Source organism: Neofelis nebulosa, chromosome 12 (genome assembly GCF_028018385.1).
Source record: "Neofelis nebulosa isolate mNeoNeb1 chromosome 12, mNeoNeb1.pri, whole genome shotgun sequence".
In the NCBI taxonomy this organism is placed as follows: Eukaryota; Metazoa; Chordata; class Mammalia; order Carnivora; family Felidae; genus Neofelis; species Neofelis nebulosa.
In genome coordinates, this window is record NC_080793.1 from 24,548,966 (window position 1) to 24,564,736 (window position 15,771).

A 15,771-nucleotide genomic window follows, 5' to 3' on the forward strand; every position below is an offset into this window, starting at 1 on the left:
GCCGCTAGCAGGGACACTGACTTAGGTTTCATTGAAGCCCATCTTGGTAGGAGAGCGAGTGACTGGTGTTTGTGCTCCCCACGGGCTATCTGGGTCTCCAGATGAACAAACAGATGGTGAATATGCCTGGGCGTATCTCCATACTTGGAGAGATTACTTAGAAGTTCTAGCAGGGAACACGTGGTAACTTGAGGAAAGTTGGGGACCCCTCCAGTTGGGAAGGCTACCTTCTTGTGCAGCTTCAGGACTAGCGCATAGCACAGCAGATGGGAAGGGGAACCCTGGGCTGTCAACCTGATTAGTCAGAGAGACGGGGGTGACTCACATCTTGGGAATCTCATGAGCTGCCATGGAAACAGTACTTTTTCTCCACTTCCCCTGGGGCTGCGGGAAGAATGCTCTTAAAAGCTGTATCTCCCCACCCTGTAAGCCTTCATTTCTGCTACTTCTACTCAGCCCCTCCTCAGTGCATTTCTCCACCTGGCAGAGATCCCTGGCCCAGGTCTGCTGGCCGAGCTCCTAGGCAGATGGTATAGTTCATGGTTGAACGGAGAAAAGGGAGCAACCAGAGGATTCAAAGGATGACTAAGCCAGAGATGATGTTATTGACAGAAATGGGGTGTTTGGAGGGTAGTGAGCCTGAGAGGAAGGGAGACCAAGTCTAGCAGCCAGTCCATGGGTTTCTAGCGAGTGGCAGGCAAACTGGGAGGTGGACAGAACATTCCGTATAGATCGGAAGCTTCAGGAGGGTAAATAGATTTAGGAATCTTAACTAACTGTTAAGTAATTTAGAACTCAGGAGTTTTAAAATTTTAAGATCCTTTTCTATTTTTCCCACCTAAGAGGATGTCACCTTTCTAGAAAGCGGGTAATCAAGAATCTGGAGTCAACAGAAGTCAGAGATTTAGTTAGAAAGCCCTACAGAAAGTCTCACGTCTTTACTAGAAAGATATGAAGGCTGCCCAATGATCTAAGAGTATGATTTTCTCACTTTTCCTCTTCGTAATATGAGCCTGATCTTTCTTGATCAGCCAAAACCTTGGCCACCATTAGGCCTTTGGCTTTATGGTATTTGTATTACTGTGTATTATTTTTAACACAACAAAGTTCTCCTTTAATTTTAAATCTTTAGTGTTACATTTATCTTTACTATTTGAGTTGCATCCTAAAATTGTCTTTGTTATGATTCAAGATGTTTTTTAATGGTTAATGCAAGAAAGAAGATAGGTGTTATCCATGATGGACGTTTCAGGCTGTTGTTGGCTCTCGTGACCTCACTAATGTGTTTTTCTCCTGACAGGTTAACCTGCCCTCTTAACTCAGCGGTGGTTCTAGCATCCTATGCAGTGCAATGTAAGTCACTGAGGGAGCATTTCACAGCTGGATAAGACTGTTCTGACTGATGTCTTAAGAAAGTCACTGCCCTTTCCTGTTTGACCAGGTCTCTTCCCCTCTTCCCAGGAATCCTGTTGGGCAAGCTTCTCTCTGGTTGTCTGGAGAGTCCCACTGTCATCCTGACTGACACTGTCCACCCACACAGGGATGTTGGTCAAGGAGAGTGGTGAAGGGGGAAAGAGTGGATGAGCCCATACAACAGAAGTCACCTATCACACATTGTATCAACCAGACCCTCACTCACATATTGTGTCTCATAACAAACCCCAGTGGGGCAAATATTTCTACCAGTCACCGCTTATAGACATGGAAACCAAATCCCACGGTTAAGAAATTTCCTGGAGACCACTCCTGCTACTTGCTTGGGATCTAAGGAACTTATTTTTAATTTTTTTTTTTAATGTTTATTCATTCTTGACAGAGACAGAGCATGAGCAGGGGAGGGGCAGAGAGAGAGGGAGACACAGAATCCGAAGCACAGAACCCAACGCAGGGCCTGAATTCACAGACCACGAGATCATGACCTGAGCCGAAGTCGGATGCTCAACAGACTGAGCCACCCAGGCGCCCCATATTTTTAGAGTTTCAGTAGAGCTAATGGGTTTTTTATTGCCCTATAGCAGCAGTGTCCAATAGAAATATAATGTGAGCCACATATGTAATTTTCAGTTTTCTAGTACCCATTATTAAAAAAGGAAAATGAAATAGATGAGTATAGTTTTAATATTTTAATTAATCTAGCATATCCCAAATACTATCATTTTAATATATAATCAATGAAAAAAATTAACAAGATATTTTACATTTTTTAACATGAAGTCTTCAAAAACCAGTCCAGATTTTATACTTTAAGCACATCTCAATTTCAAGTGTTCAGTAACCACATGTTGCTAGTGGCTGCCACATTGGATAGAAAGTCCATATGGAATTTTCTGTCAAGGCCTGTTTAAGAATTCATTTATTCAATGAAACTTTCTTGCGCATATATTCCACATCAGGCCCTGTGGTAGACGCGGGGTATGCATGGTGAAAAGGGGGCCTAGCCAGATGGAAGGCGAGATATCACTTCATAGTTAGCCGTGTGTTGCCAGAGCAGTACACTAATGTAGAGTTCGGGCAGAGATGCATGGTATGTAAGAAGGCTCCTCTACCTTTCTATAAGCCCCACAGCATCTTGGCCTATAACCCTCTTAAGCTGACTGTAGGGTAGGGAGTTAAGAGAGCAAGATGGTCAGGTCTCTGAGCAGGTGCTGGCTGAACTACTCACTCTACTTTGGTCTCAGAGGCAAAATAACAAGAGAAGGCTGACAGGGACTCCTGAGGTGGCCTTAAGTCTGTCCACTCCCCTGGCTGCAAGCAACAGAAATAGAAGAGGGGAAGAGCAAGGTGGCTGGGCCCACAGCTTATCTGCCCACCTGCGGGATACCAGGAAGTGGAAGACAGACCTTTAACAATGTCCCTACTCACTAATAAGGTCAGATCCAGTCTCAGTCTCCCCAGATAGCCTGCATCTCCTTCTCTCCAATGGGAAACCAAGAAGAGGCTGCACAGTGATTTGAAAGTTCCCTCTCCCTACAACACAGCTGGAACAGACCCGGGCGTGTTGTATCCAGATGGGAAATGGCATGGCCACCAGTCAGCCTGTGTCCTTACTGGTCTCTAGACCTCATGGACTCCATCTCTGCCAGGCTGATCAGCTGAAGAGACCAGCTTTGCTACATCCCGGAGTGAGTTTGGTGTTTGCAGCTGGAGCTTTGAGGGGCAGGAACACTAGGAAGGACATAGTCAAACTAAATTTAGATCCTTGCTTCTCCACTTGCCACTAATGTGGTATTACCTCCCTGAATTCCCGGGGGTTTTTTTCTGTAAAACAGAGGTGATGGTGGTGATTACAACTCAAAATTGACTGAGTCAAATCATACATGTAAGGAAATGTATAACTAGAAACTTTACAGCCGGACCCTTGCTGGTAACTGAGTCAATGAGCATGTTCCTGGAGCCTTGTTGCCTGGGCTTGGGCTCTTCCACTAACACATCATGACCCTGAGCCTCTCCAGGCCTTCGTGTCTTCATCTGTGAAGTGGTGATAACTGTGTTTACTTCCTAGGGTTGTAGTAAAGATGGAATGAGTTATTATACGGAAAGCTCTCAGGATAGCGCCTGCCGCGTGGCAAGTGCTCACTTGTGCTCTGTTTTCATGTCTGCCCAGAAGAAAACTTTCTGAAGAACTGCCTTTTATAAACAATAAACTCTATTTAGAGTAAAATTTAAGAACCAAATACGAAAATCCTATTCTAAGTCAGGTTCTCCCCTCTGCAAACAAGTGATAGAACTGGGCTAAAGGAAGTTATTAGCATCGAGAAAGCAGAAACTGGTTTCCGTGGAAATATTAGCATGACTCTCATGCTTAATGAAATCATGCATTGTCAGACAAGCAGTTTTAAGTATAAGCTCTTTATTCCTTCACTCTCAGGAAGTACATATATATTCTTCCTGATACTTCTGTGCATGCATTTCTCTAAGATTAATTCTTGGATAGGGTACTGCTGGATGTCTAATTTTTATCTACCAAATTTCACTAAATTGTCCTGGCAGGGGTGTGTCATATGAAGATAAGCCCCACTAGTTACGAGCAAAGCAAAATCACATTTTCTTACTAGATAAAAAGTAATGTAGGTAAATACTGGAAAATATTTTTTTTAATGTTTATTTATTTTTGAGAGAGAGAGAGACACACACACACACACACACACACACACACACACAGCGTGAGTGGGGGAGGGGCAGAGAGAGAAGGAGACACAGAATCTGAAGCAGGCTCCAGGCTCCCAGCTATCAGCACAGAGCCCGATGCAGAGCTTGAACTCAAGATGGACTGTGAGGACTGTGAGATCATGACCTGAGCCAAAGTCGGATGCTTAACTGACCGAGCCACCCAGGCGCCCCCAATACCTGAAAAGATTTTATAGGTTGCTGGTGACCTCAAGTATTTAGGAGGCTCAAAGAATAAAGTTCTTAGAAATACGTATTCATTCCATAATGTCCCTTGACCTCTGTCACGTGCAGGTTCTGTACCAGTCTTAGGGTGCACAGACAGAGCATGGCCTCTCTTGGAGTCCCCTGCCTGCTGGGGAGGCACAGGTGGGCCAGCTGATGGTGGCAGTGAGGGTGAGCACAGAGGATGCACTCCATCTTGCATGGGGGAGAAGGAAGCGAGTCCAGAAAAGCTTCTTAGTGATGACCCCTGAGAAGAGCCTCCAAGATTAAGCTGGTGTTGGATGAATAACATGTAAGGGGCTTGCTTATATTACATAAAGGACTTTCCCAACAGAATAGTTTGACAGCTGGAAATGCCGCACATTTGAGTGTCTGGAATATACTCTCTGTTTCCTGCACAATATAAAATTTTAGCCAGAAGAATGCATGGAACTTAAGACAATGTACTTCCCACATAAACACTCATTTCCTTATCTTCCTGCTATAATTAGCTTGTGCATGTGTTGCTTCCCCACGAATAGGAAAGTGTATTGCTCTGGAGGTTAGGGTGTGTAGTATAGTAAGTAGATGAAGGTTATGGACTGTGGTCAAAGTCTAGGCTCCAAGTTACCAGCTGAGCAGTGTGGGCAGGTCCCTTCCTTGAGTCTCCCTTCCCTTAACTGTTTCATAGGGACAAAAGCAATGTCTGTCGCTGGGTTGTCATGAGTGCTTTGAAATCAACAGGGGAACCTCTCTGTGCTTGGCCAAGTGTTTGCAGATGACTATTTAACTTTGTTTCCCTCTAGTGGTGAGCACAAAACTTTGCACGGAGTAGCAAACTAAGATTCCAAGGACTAAGATTCCAAGGGAAAACCACCCTACAGGGAGATTCCCTCTAGGCCTTTTGTTAAGTTCAGACATTTGTCAGTGACTTGACTAAAGATGACCTTGCTGTTCATGTTTGCAGAAGGGCCCAGGGGTTGGGATTTATCAGCTAAAACAGATGACCAAGTCAAGGTCCAAGAGGCTCACCATGAGCAAATGAAACCAATAGAGTAAAATTTAATCAGACTCTGCCTTGAGGCTTAGGAAAATCCCTTTGCAGCATTTGGCTGCCCTCTGGGGACATAACCCCTGTCCTCAGCAAATGGCGAGCAGCAGCTTGGACCTGGCAGGCAGGCTGGTGGGAATGGTAGGAGCATAAGCTGGGGGGCATGGATCACCTGGGTTCTGGTCTTGACTGCTGGAAGTGGCTTCTGTGATATGGGAAGTCCCTTATCTCTGGACCATAGTTTCTTCTCTCTCTTTTTTTTTTTTTTTCTCTTTCTTTTTTTAGTTTCTTCCCTTTTAAAACGAATTTATACAAGATAATTTTAAGACTTTCTCAAGCTGTCCTCATTGGGGGCTCTGTGTCAGGGCATCTAAATTATTTCCTATAAACACACGGTTCTATACTTCACAATGTACAAACTCACCTATACACCACACTTGTGCTTACATAATCCAGCCTTGACATTGCTGTCCATAGCTTAGCTGCATTTGGCTGGCCTTAACAGCCTATGGTCTACCCTTGACCAAGTCTGCGTGCATAGATCACTTGGCTTTTTAGGCCCTCTTCCCCTTCCAAAACTGAACTTTGTAGTAGCCTTTGTTTCAGTTAGTTCTGAGCACTGCATCCCTGAGCACCTACTGGGTACCATGCATAGGTGCTAGGCCCCAGGGATGAGTCTGCCTCACTCCCAGCCCTCAGGGAAGAGTGTAAGGAGGAAACAGATCCCTTCATTATGGTGTGGATCTCAAAGAGCAGCTCTTGGGTGTGGTGGCAGTTGAGGGTGAGCAGGGCCAAACCGACATAAAGAAATATGTGCTTGCATCTAGCCTCTCCTCTTTGTGATGAATTCCCCTAAGCAGCTCCCCAGCTCATCTCCTTCCCTCCTGAGATTGGCCATGAAGCATCACAGCAGCTTCTCCCGGTCCCCATCCTCGTGTCACAGAAGGAGCTGTTTGATTTAGAACTCTGTGTTGAGTGGGTGCTGTGCAACGCTAGCCCTCAGAAGCCACCTAGCATTGAAGCCAACTGTGGGAAGAATTCATTGAAACCTTTGGAAAGATCAAGATTAATATTTTTAAGAAAAAGATGAAAGTGTCCCATTAACAAAATGAAATACTACTGGAACGCCTGGGTGGCTCAGTCGGTTAAGGGGTTCAGCTCCGGACTTCGGCTCAGGTCATGATCTCAACAGTTTGTGGGTTTGGGCCCCGCGTCGGGTGCTGTGCTAACTGCTCAGAGCCTGGAGCCTGCTTCAGATTCTGGGTTTCCCTCTTTCTCTCTACCCCTCCCCTGCTCACACTCTATCTCTGTTTCAAAAATAAATAAACACAAAATTTTTTTTCAATAAAAAAAAAAAAAGAGAGAAAATGAAATACTAGAGTAATTGCCCATCAGAACTAGAACTTGTTTTTCTCCTGTTTTTATAAAGATGGAAAAACTGAATCTTCGTGAAGGGAGGCAGGTATCCCTGTGTCCCACAGGCAAGATCCTTAGGTGCCCCACCCAGGGTCTTTTTCCCAATCTCCTCAACAGTCCAGACACCCAAATGGTTTGAATCCCCAGGGCAGCCATGTACAACTCTCAGGAATATCTATTACACAGTAGATGTCAGTGAGTCACGTTTGTAGAATGGCAGTCAAGGATCTTGAGGGAGAGGCACCGCTTAGACCAGGGATGGATCTGGGAACCCCTCTGTAAGGCCCTCTTCCTACACCCTCTGCAATTGCAGGTCTCCAGTGTTTCCCTGACTCCCCCAAGAACGTTCCTTCTGCCCCAGAATTCTGCCCTCACCTTGCCAGGGCCCGTCAGCCCCACCCACTCCCAGCCCTCATGCCACCCCCCACTGTGCCTCCAAACACATCCTGGTTCCATTTCTTCCACCATTTTTCCAAATTCCAGGGACCTGGTCAACGTGCAGACCGTGGTCAAGTCAACATAATCTCCCTTCTGCCCACACGCATTTTTTGGAGCAGGCTGGTCCAGTGTTGTGATCACCTTGGGCTACTAGAGAGTCCGTCTTCTGCACAGGACGTGGCATACAGGGCATGGCATTTTTGAGTGGCTTCTCTTACTTCTATTTATCCAGGGGTACGGTGCAAACTGCAGGGCTCACCACAGAGCATGGGTTTAGAATAGGGCCTAGGTTAGACTGTCCAAATGTCTGGCCGCAGGGAGAGAACATTCAGCTGAAGCATGTGTGGTGGTACCACATAGGGTTCAGATAGAAATGTAGAATCTGGAGCTAAGGAGAAGCTCAAGTTCATGCAGCGGTAGAACCTCTTGGAAGAATACTTCCAATGCTTTTCTTGTGATGCTATAGATGCTTGTGAATGCAGACCATATTAAAAAGGCGATTTCCTCCTCATTCTGTCTTGATAGCGCATTTTGGAGACTATGATTCTTCCATTCATCATCCAGGCTATCTTTCTGATAGTCAGTTTATACCAGATCAGAACGATGACTTTTTAACGAAGGTGGAATCGCTCCACGAACAGCACAGGTGAGAAGAGGGGTGGGGTGGCCTACTTTGGGAACCCAGGTCGCACATTTCAGACCTTATGTTCCCTTGTGTCTGATGTGTTCTCTTCCTTTTGTTCATGAATCCTCTTTTAAGCTGTCGGAGGTTTGTGAACCTTTGAGATGTTACGATGGCAGATATATTTGGCATAACTAGCATTTCTGTAAAGTGCAAAATCCGGTAAGAGTTTAAGGGGATTTACAGCATTCTTTTTTAGGGTGTCATTGAAATCTGTTAATTCCTAGCGGAAATGCCCTTTTTAAATATGCCCCACAAATTGACCTACCAGGCAACTTTTAACAGTTGACCACATTTGATAAAATGGGTGGCTCCATCAAGCATCATTGAATAGACAGGCAGGTGGACGAATGCCAGGAGGCCCTGTGAATCCCACATCCTCCCTGGCTTCGGGTCGTGAAACCGCCTTCATTCCAGAAGGGAGGCCCAGTCTTCCGCAGCTGCCGCAGGCCCAGCTTCCATTCCAGCAGATATGCCCAATTCTGGGCTCCTTGTCCTTTGCCTCATTTTATTCAAAGCTACAGAGAGGCAACTCTATAGTCCAGGTCAGATCAGGGCCATCCTGACCAGGAAGGCCAGGTCTCAAGGGACCTGACATTCTTGGGAAGGCTGCAAAAACAAAGGCCAAGCAATCTGCGTCCCTTCTAAAAGGCACGGCCAATCCTCCCTCCCAGAATTGTTTCCCAGGCAGAAGCCAGCATCCTAAAATAGCACAGTGACGTTTGGGAGTTTGAGGCTGCCAGAAGAATAGATAAAGGTGGAAAGACCTGAAGAGCACCTATCACGTAAGCAACTTGGAACAAGGAGGGTGGGAATTCCAAAAGGTGACTTCCTTCCGTATCTGAGTATTGAGAGTCTAATAATGGGAAGTATTATTCAGTAAAGGACTTGAGCAGGCGATGAAGTCCTATTCGGTGGGCAAGAGAAAAGACTTGGTTTAGTAGAATTTAGGGTGAGATTGTTGAAGATTAATAACATAAGGCATTTAATAACCTTACAGAAATGTTACCAATTTGGAGGGGATTTTTATGTTAAAAATTGGAGTTGTGTGCTCTGTTGATTCGAGAGCTCTGCGTTGTCTCTTGTCTTCTGTAGTGGACTAAAGCAGTCAGAAGCTGAATCTTGCTTTATCAACATAGCACGGACCCTCGACTTCTATGGAGTGGAGCTACACAGCGGTAGGGTAGGTACCCTCGGCATTTCCGGGTTCAGAAATTAATTTCCGAAGGTTTGAAAACTTCTTGGAGACTATGTCTTTTCCAGTATAATGAAAAAAAGAGCTTTGTATAACAATATTCAGAAATTTTATAAAGTTGGTTATACAGTTGTTTTTTCATGTTTCATGCTTCCATGGGGTGGGGGGGCGGGGTGGTCATGGGGATTAGAAACAAGTAGTTTTTATTTTTATTTTATTTTTATTTTTTAGAAAATGTTTATTCACTTTTTGAAAGAGGGAGCACGAATGGGGGAGGGGCAAAGAGAGACAGACAGAACCTGAAGCAGGCTCCAGGCTCAGAGTGGTTAGCACAGAGCCTGATGCAGGGCTCGAACTCACAAGCTGTGAGAATATGACCTGAGCTGAAGTCGGCAGCTTAACTGACAGAGCCACCCAGGCACCCCAGAAACAAGTAGTTTTTAAATTTTTTTTAATGTTTATTTTTGAGAGAGAGAGAGAGAGAGAGAGAGAGAGAGCGCACGCGCATGAGAGGGGGAGGGTCAAAGAGAGGGAGACTCAGAATCAAAGTAGGCTCGAGGCTCTGAGCTGTCAGCACAGAGCCTGACGCAGGGCTCGAAGCCACAAACTGTGAGATCATGACCTGAGCCAAAGTCGGACACTTAAATGACCGAGCCACCCAGGTGCCCCAGAAACAAGTAGTTTGTAAAGATGATTTCATATGATGATTAAAGAAGCAAAAAATGTGTCTGTCCATTTTCCAAGTGATACTTTAATGAGCCAAGGTGTTTACTATTTCATCTCATTGCTGTTCAAATTACCCAAATATGACAGCTTTCTCTTTTAAAGTTTATTTATTTATTTTGAGAGAGAGAGTGCATGCGTGCACACATGGGGGGGTGGGTAGAGAGACAGGATCCCAAGCAGGCTCCACCCTCAGCACAAAGTCCCTTACATGGGACTGAGCTTGTAACCTGAGCCAATATTAACAGTTGGATGCTTTTAAAAATTATAATGTTATTGGGGCACCAATATTGGGTGGCTCAGTCGGTTAAGCGTTCGACTTTGGCTCAGGTCATGATCTCACAGTTCGTGAGTTCAAGCCCCACATCAGGCTCACTGGTGTCGGTGCAGAGCCTACTTTCGATCCTCTGTCCTCTCCTCTTTCTGCCCCTTCCCTGCTCATGCTCTGTCTCTCTCTCTCTCTCAAAAATAAACATTAAAAAAAATTTTTTTTTTTTTTTTTTTTTTTTATTTATTTTTGGGACAGAGAGAGACAGAGCATGAACGGGGGAGGGGCAGAGAGAGAGGGAGACACAGAATCGGAAACAGGCTCCAGGCTCCGAGCCATCTGCCCAGAGCCTGACGCGGGGCTCGAACTCACGGACCGCGAGATCGTGACCTGGCTGAAGTCGGACGCTTAACCGACTGCGCCACCCAGGCGCCCCTAAAAAAAATTTTTTTAATTATAATGGTACAATCATGAAAACCAATAAATATTTTAATTGATTCTGACTTTTAATTTTTTTTAATGTTTATTTTTGAGAGGGAGAGTGGGGGAGGAGCAGAGAGAGAGGGAGACAGAGAATCCCAAGCAGGGCCCTCACTGTCAGCACAGAGCCCAGTTTGGGGCTCTAACTCGTAAACCGTGAGATCATGACCTGAGCCAAAATCAAGAGTCAGACGCTTAACTGACTGAGCCGCCCAGGAGCCTCTTGTTGTGACTTTTTAAATAAAATTGACTAGGGGCGCCTGGGTGGCTTAGTCGGTTAAGCGTCGACTTCGGCTCAGGTCACGATCTCACGGTCTGCGAGTTTGAGCCCCGCATCAGGCTCTGTGCCGACAGCTCAGAGCCTGTTTCGGATTCTGTGTCTCCCTCCCTCTCTGACCCTCCCCCATTCGTGCTCTGTCTCTCTCTGTCTCAAAAAAATAAATAAACGTTAAAAAAAAAAAGTCTTAAATAAAATTGACTAATATCCATCATCTACTGAGTAATTTCTATCTGCCGGATACAGTGGCTTGCTTATTTCCCCCAGTAATGCTGTGAGGTATTATCATTACCCCCATTTTACAGATGGAGAAACTGATGCTCAGGGACTTTTGGAAGGTCACACAGCACAGAAGTAGCAGCTTTAGTACATGATCCCAGCACTGTCTAATTGGCCTCTGACCTTTCTATTTTCTGCCAGTAATTGGTCCACATCATATACAAAAGGAAGCAAATATTGAATACCTAGTAGGTACTAGGCATTGTTCCAGATGCTTTCATGAGACCACAATGTCTCGTTTAAAGATTATAACAACCTTGAGAAATCAGTCTTCGAATCATCCCATTTTACAGTGAGAAAATGTAGGCTCAGGGAAGTTGAGTAAATAATCAGACTCTACATCTGAGATTTTTGCAATTCATAGAAACACTTTCATTTCTTTTGTGCCATTCCAATCCCATAACCGTGTGATAGGCAAGTTACAGCCTCAGTAATAAAGGAGGAAGAAGATATGGGGTCTTATAAAATATCAACTTTGGGACTTGATGGTTAATTTTTATTCCGTTGCAAATAATCACTTACCGTGGAATGTTGTGGAGAACTTTCTTCAGCAGTGAAGTGGACTTTATCTGTATCTGAGTTGACCTGCACTCTCCCTACCCCCTATGTCCCATGAGTGACCTCGAGCCAGATGATTACCTGCCTGGCTCACACCTCCCAGGGTATCAGAGGGAGCTGGGTTACCTTTGACTATGTTGTGTCAGGCAGAACCCCCTACACACCAACGACCTGACGCCACAGAGCTCACTTCCCAGTAGTTCAAAGGCTCCGATGGGTCCCAGCGACCCTCCAGGTGCAGTGACTCGGCAGCCAGGCTGCCTGCATCTTGAGGCTTCACCTAACATGGCCTCGTGTGTGTGGCAAGGGAAGAGGAAGTTGAAGGGTTGGCTTCACAGCAGCTCTGAAATGATTCAGCCCAGAAGAGATCCATCACTGCTCCTAGAACATTGACCATGACTAGTCACGTGACCCTGCCTTCTCCAGTACAAGTGTAGCTGGGAAGTGTGGGGACAGGCGTGGGAATTTAGTGGATAGTTACTATCCTGGGTTGAGTTGCATGTGATCCCAGCTGGGTACCCAGGAGTGAATACTCTGGACTTTCGACTGTATCAGTCAGCAATGTTTTGTTTGGCGGATTTCTCTAATTCCCCTTGTTCATATCACTGTCCACAAATGATTTGTCCCATCACATCTTGAAAGGCAAAAGGAAATGAACATATAATTATACCTGCCACATGTTCTCTAATTTTAGCCTTTGGAGAGGTGGGTTTGATAATCCTTATTATACAAAAGGAAAAATTAAGGCTCAGTAGCCCAAAATAACACAGCTAATAGGTGACAAACCTAAACTTCACACTCAGTCGTAACTAAGTCAGACTCTGCCCCCGCTCCTATTGAATATAATTTGGAGTATATGATAGGGTAAATTGGGGCATAGGTGACTCAAGGGAAGGAAATGTTTTATTTTAAAATTTTATTTTACTCAGGGAACCTGGGTGGCTCAATCAGTTGAACATCCAACGTTGGCTCAGATCATGATCTCACAGTTTGTGAGTTCGAACCCTACATCGGGCTTGTTGCTCTCAGCACAGAGCCCCCTTTGGATCCTCTGTCTCCCTGTCTCTGCCCCTCCCCATGTTTTCATTGTCTACGGCAATGCCTAGCGCACAGGCTCTTAATAAATGTTGAGTGTATTGGATTTATAGGCTGTATTTATTTCTCAGTTGGATTTGAAGTCAGCAGTTCTACACTTCACAACAGTAGCTAAAGCCTTTTCAGTGATGGAAGTTGAGATTGGTGTAAAGCTGTGCAGAGGGTGAGGTCTTTCTGATGCTCACATGATATCTAATACCAATTGTAGGAAGTGTACAATTGGATATTCATTTCAAGATTCCGTGGAATGATGAGTGGGCCTTGCTGGTAACTCTCTAACCCAGTGGGACCCAGATGTTGCTCTCAGGCAGCGCGTGTGCATTTTAGAAGAGTCTGGTGCTAAGCATTTGGATCTTAAGTATCGGTTGCCTGTTTTCCATAACATTCTTCCTTTGGAGCTTATACATACTGCTATTTATAACAGCGTGGGTGCTTGAGTTACCAGAGGGCATAAGCATGACTGTAACACACTGTGAATCTCGGTTCTTCCTTTTTACAGGATCTGCACAATTTAGATCTAATGATTGGGATTGCTTCTGCGGGCATCGCCGTGTACCGAAAATACATTTGCACAAGTTTCTATCCTTGGTAAGTGCAAACCACTTCTAATTATTTTCTGAATCATGCTTTAAAAATATGCTGAACAAAAGAAATGTTATCTCTAATTTTAAACTGGTATTTCTAAAGGAGGGGTGGAGATCAGGTTTTTACCTCTGACCTCTGAGGTTCATCCAGATTCGGTACTTGGGAAAAGGAGTTTGGTTTCCACTAGCAGCCCCTTCCTCCGGTCACCCTGTGGTTTGGGATACTCTGTGGAAACAGGGATGAAGTGGCTCAAGGCAGGTTTTGGAGTTACAGAGTCCTAGGCGGTACACTGGCCAGAACTCAAAGAACTTCCTTTGGGCAGGAACTGTATTGTCACTGTGGTTCCTTGGTTATTAGTTGGACTTTTACTAAGTATTCTGTTCTGGTCTACAAACTCAGGGGACCAAACAGACTTAATCCTCACAAGACCACTCTGAAAAAGGCAGTGCCTTCCAACTACGTCATACAGGACTTGTTAGCAGAGGCTCAGATCTGTGCATCCCTTATTGAATGATCTTGAGCACTTAGGGGAGGTGTCTGAGCCTCAGTTTCATCATCTGAGAACTGGGAATAATAATATGTTGCAGGACTATTGCAAGGCTTAGTTGAGGGACTAATGTAAAGCTTTTAGTAGGGAACCGGTATATAAAAATGCTGCACATGGGGGCTATAATCGTGTTCTTATGCAAACTTGACACATGGCCAGTAAGTACCAGAGTGGAGATGTGGGCCCAAGTCTGTCTGGTTGCTGTCTGTCCTCCCTCTGCTGCTCCACACTGCCCTCAGCTGGTCTCCCCAGGCACACACCAGCTCAAGCAGAGCTACACTGTCACAAAAGCAAATGACCACAAACAGAGCACATTGCCCATGGTTCTCATTATTTAAAAGCTACATCGTAATTCAGTAGTCCTTATGTGATACTCAGCTTCAGTGAGCTCCTTGGTATGCAGCTGAGGCTACAGGCCTGTTGTCATTCCTACCGTGGGGTAAACTCTAGGAAGCGGAGAGCCCGTGCTCCTCATGGTCATGGAGTAGAGGATACACGTTGTGAGGCATCAGCTGCCAGCCAGCTGATCCCTATGTGCGTTTTATATGTTTCATTTTTTTGCAGGGTGAACATTCTAAAGATTTCTTTCAAAAGGAAAAAGTTCTTCATACATCAACGACAAAAACAGGTGAGTTATGTCTACACTTGCTTTGTTTCTTGTGTTTTTAGCCACTTCAGCTCTTAGTTCTTCAGCAGGTGAAGGCAGCTGGCCGTCCGTGTGACTGGGGAGAAAGAGCATGGCATGCGGGGGGTAGAAAATGGAAGTTGGAGTCCAGAGTTGCCTGTAGAATTCATGTGTTTATCTGATAGCAGACGTAACTTGCTTTGGAGTTAGTAACGATGAGTTTGGATCCTCACTCTTCTACTTACCAGCTGGGCTGGTTACATAACCTACCCTAGCCCAAGTTAGCTTGTTTCCAGAAATGCAGTAGTACCTACCTCTCCGGGAATCGAGAAGATTAAATAAAAGCATTGGTCAGAGCACCTGGCATGAGCCCATGCAGCGTAGCAATACATATCAACGAGATCAGCTCCTCCCCTTGATGTGTTTAAACATGCACAGTAACCTTTGCATGTGTCTCCTAAGAGGGACCACCACTCTCCAGATGACTCTCGTTATCAGTATGGAGAAGAGGGCTCGAAAGTGCTACCAAGTGGAGGTGCTGGAATTTGAATCAGAGATACCATGCTCTATCCTGTTATGTCCTGTATTTTTTTTATTTTTTTAATGTTTATTTTTAAGAGAGAGAGACAGACAGACAGAGTGCAAGCAGGGGAGGGGCAGGGAGAGAGAGGGAGACACAGAATCTGAAGCAGGCTCCAGGCTCTGAGCTGTCAGCACAGAGCCTGATGCAGGGCTCGGACTCATAGACCGTGAGATCATGACCTGAGCCGAAGTCGGACACTCAAATTTGAGTGACCCACCCAGGTTCCCCATGTATTTTTCACTTATTGTCACTATGTTCATTTCCCAGGATTTCAAAGATAATATGTACTTAAAATGGCTCCACATAGCAGTGATCACTTGGAAATGAGGACACCAGAGCTCAGAGCAAACTAGGACTAGAATCCGGGTCTCCTGACCCACCCCCCCCCCCATTGCAAGATCGAAGGTGGCCCCAAAATGCACAACATGGTAATATAACATGAAAACAGAAAACTTACACTCAGGTAGGATGAGGGTCAAGGAAATGATTAAATTAACTCCGTGCTCAGGGGAAAGCAAATAAAGAAATCCAAAGGCTTATAAAATCTCAAGTTTCAGGTAAGTGGAAGACGTTCTTCAGGAGAGATTTTCCCAGAGCT

At 45.2% G+C, this 15,771-nt stretch overlaps 1 protein-coding gene across 6 annotated transcripts in view; it reads left to right on the forward strand.

The window, feature by feature from the left end:
* PTPN3 (protein tyrosine phosphatase non-receptor type 3) overlaps positions 1 to 15,771 on the forward strand; it is a 149,434-nt gene that overhangs the window by 83,418 nt on the left and 50,245 nt on the right. For 4 of the 6 annotated variants that reach the window (XM_058694618.1, XM_058694617.1, XM_058694619.1 and 1 more), the window contains 5 exons: positions 1,301 to 1,353; positions 7,802 to 7,922; positions 9,054 to 9,141; positions 13,333 to 13,421; positions 14,530 to 14,593. In XM_058694618.1, the coding sequence (XP_058550601.1) occupies positions 1,301 to 1,353; positions 7,802 to 7,922; positions 9,054 to 9,141; positions 13,333 to 13,421; positions 14,530 to 14,593 (415 nt within the window). Of the gene's footprint in view, positions 1 to 1,300; positions 1,354 to 7,801; positions 7,923 to 8,619; positions 8,744 to 8,791; positions 8,911 to 9,053; positions 9,142 to 13,332; positions 13,422 to 14,529; positions 14,594 to 15,771 lie in introns of those variants that run through there. The other 2 variants (XM_058694622.1, XM_058694621.1) reach the window with 2 other exon arrangements.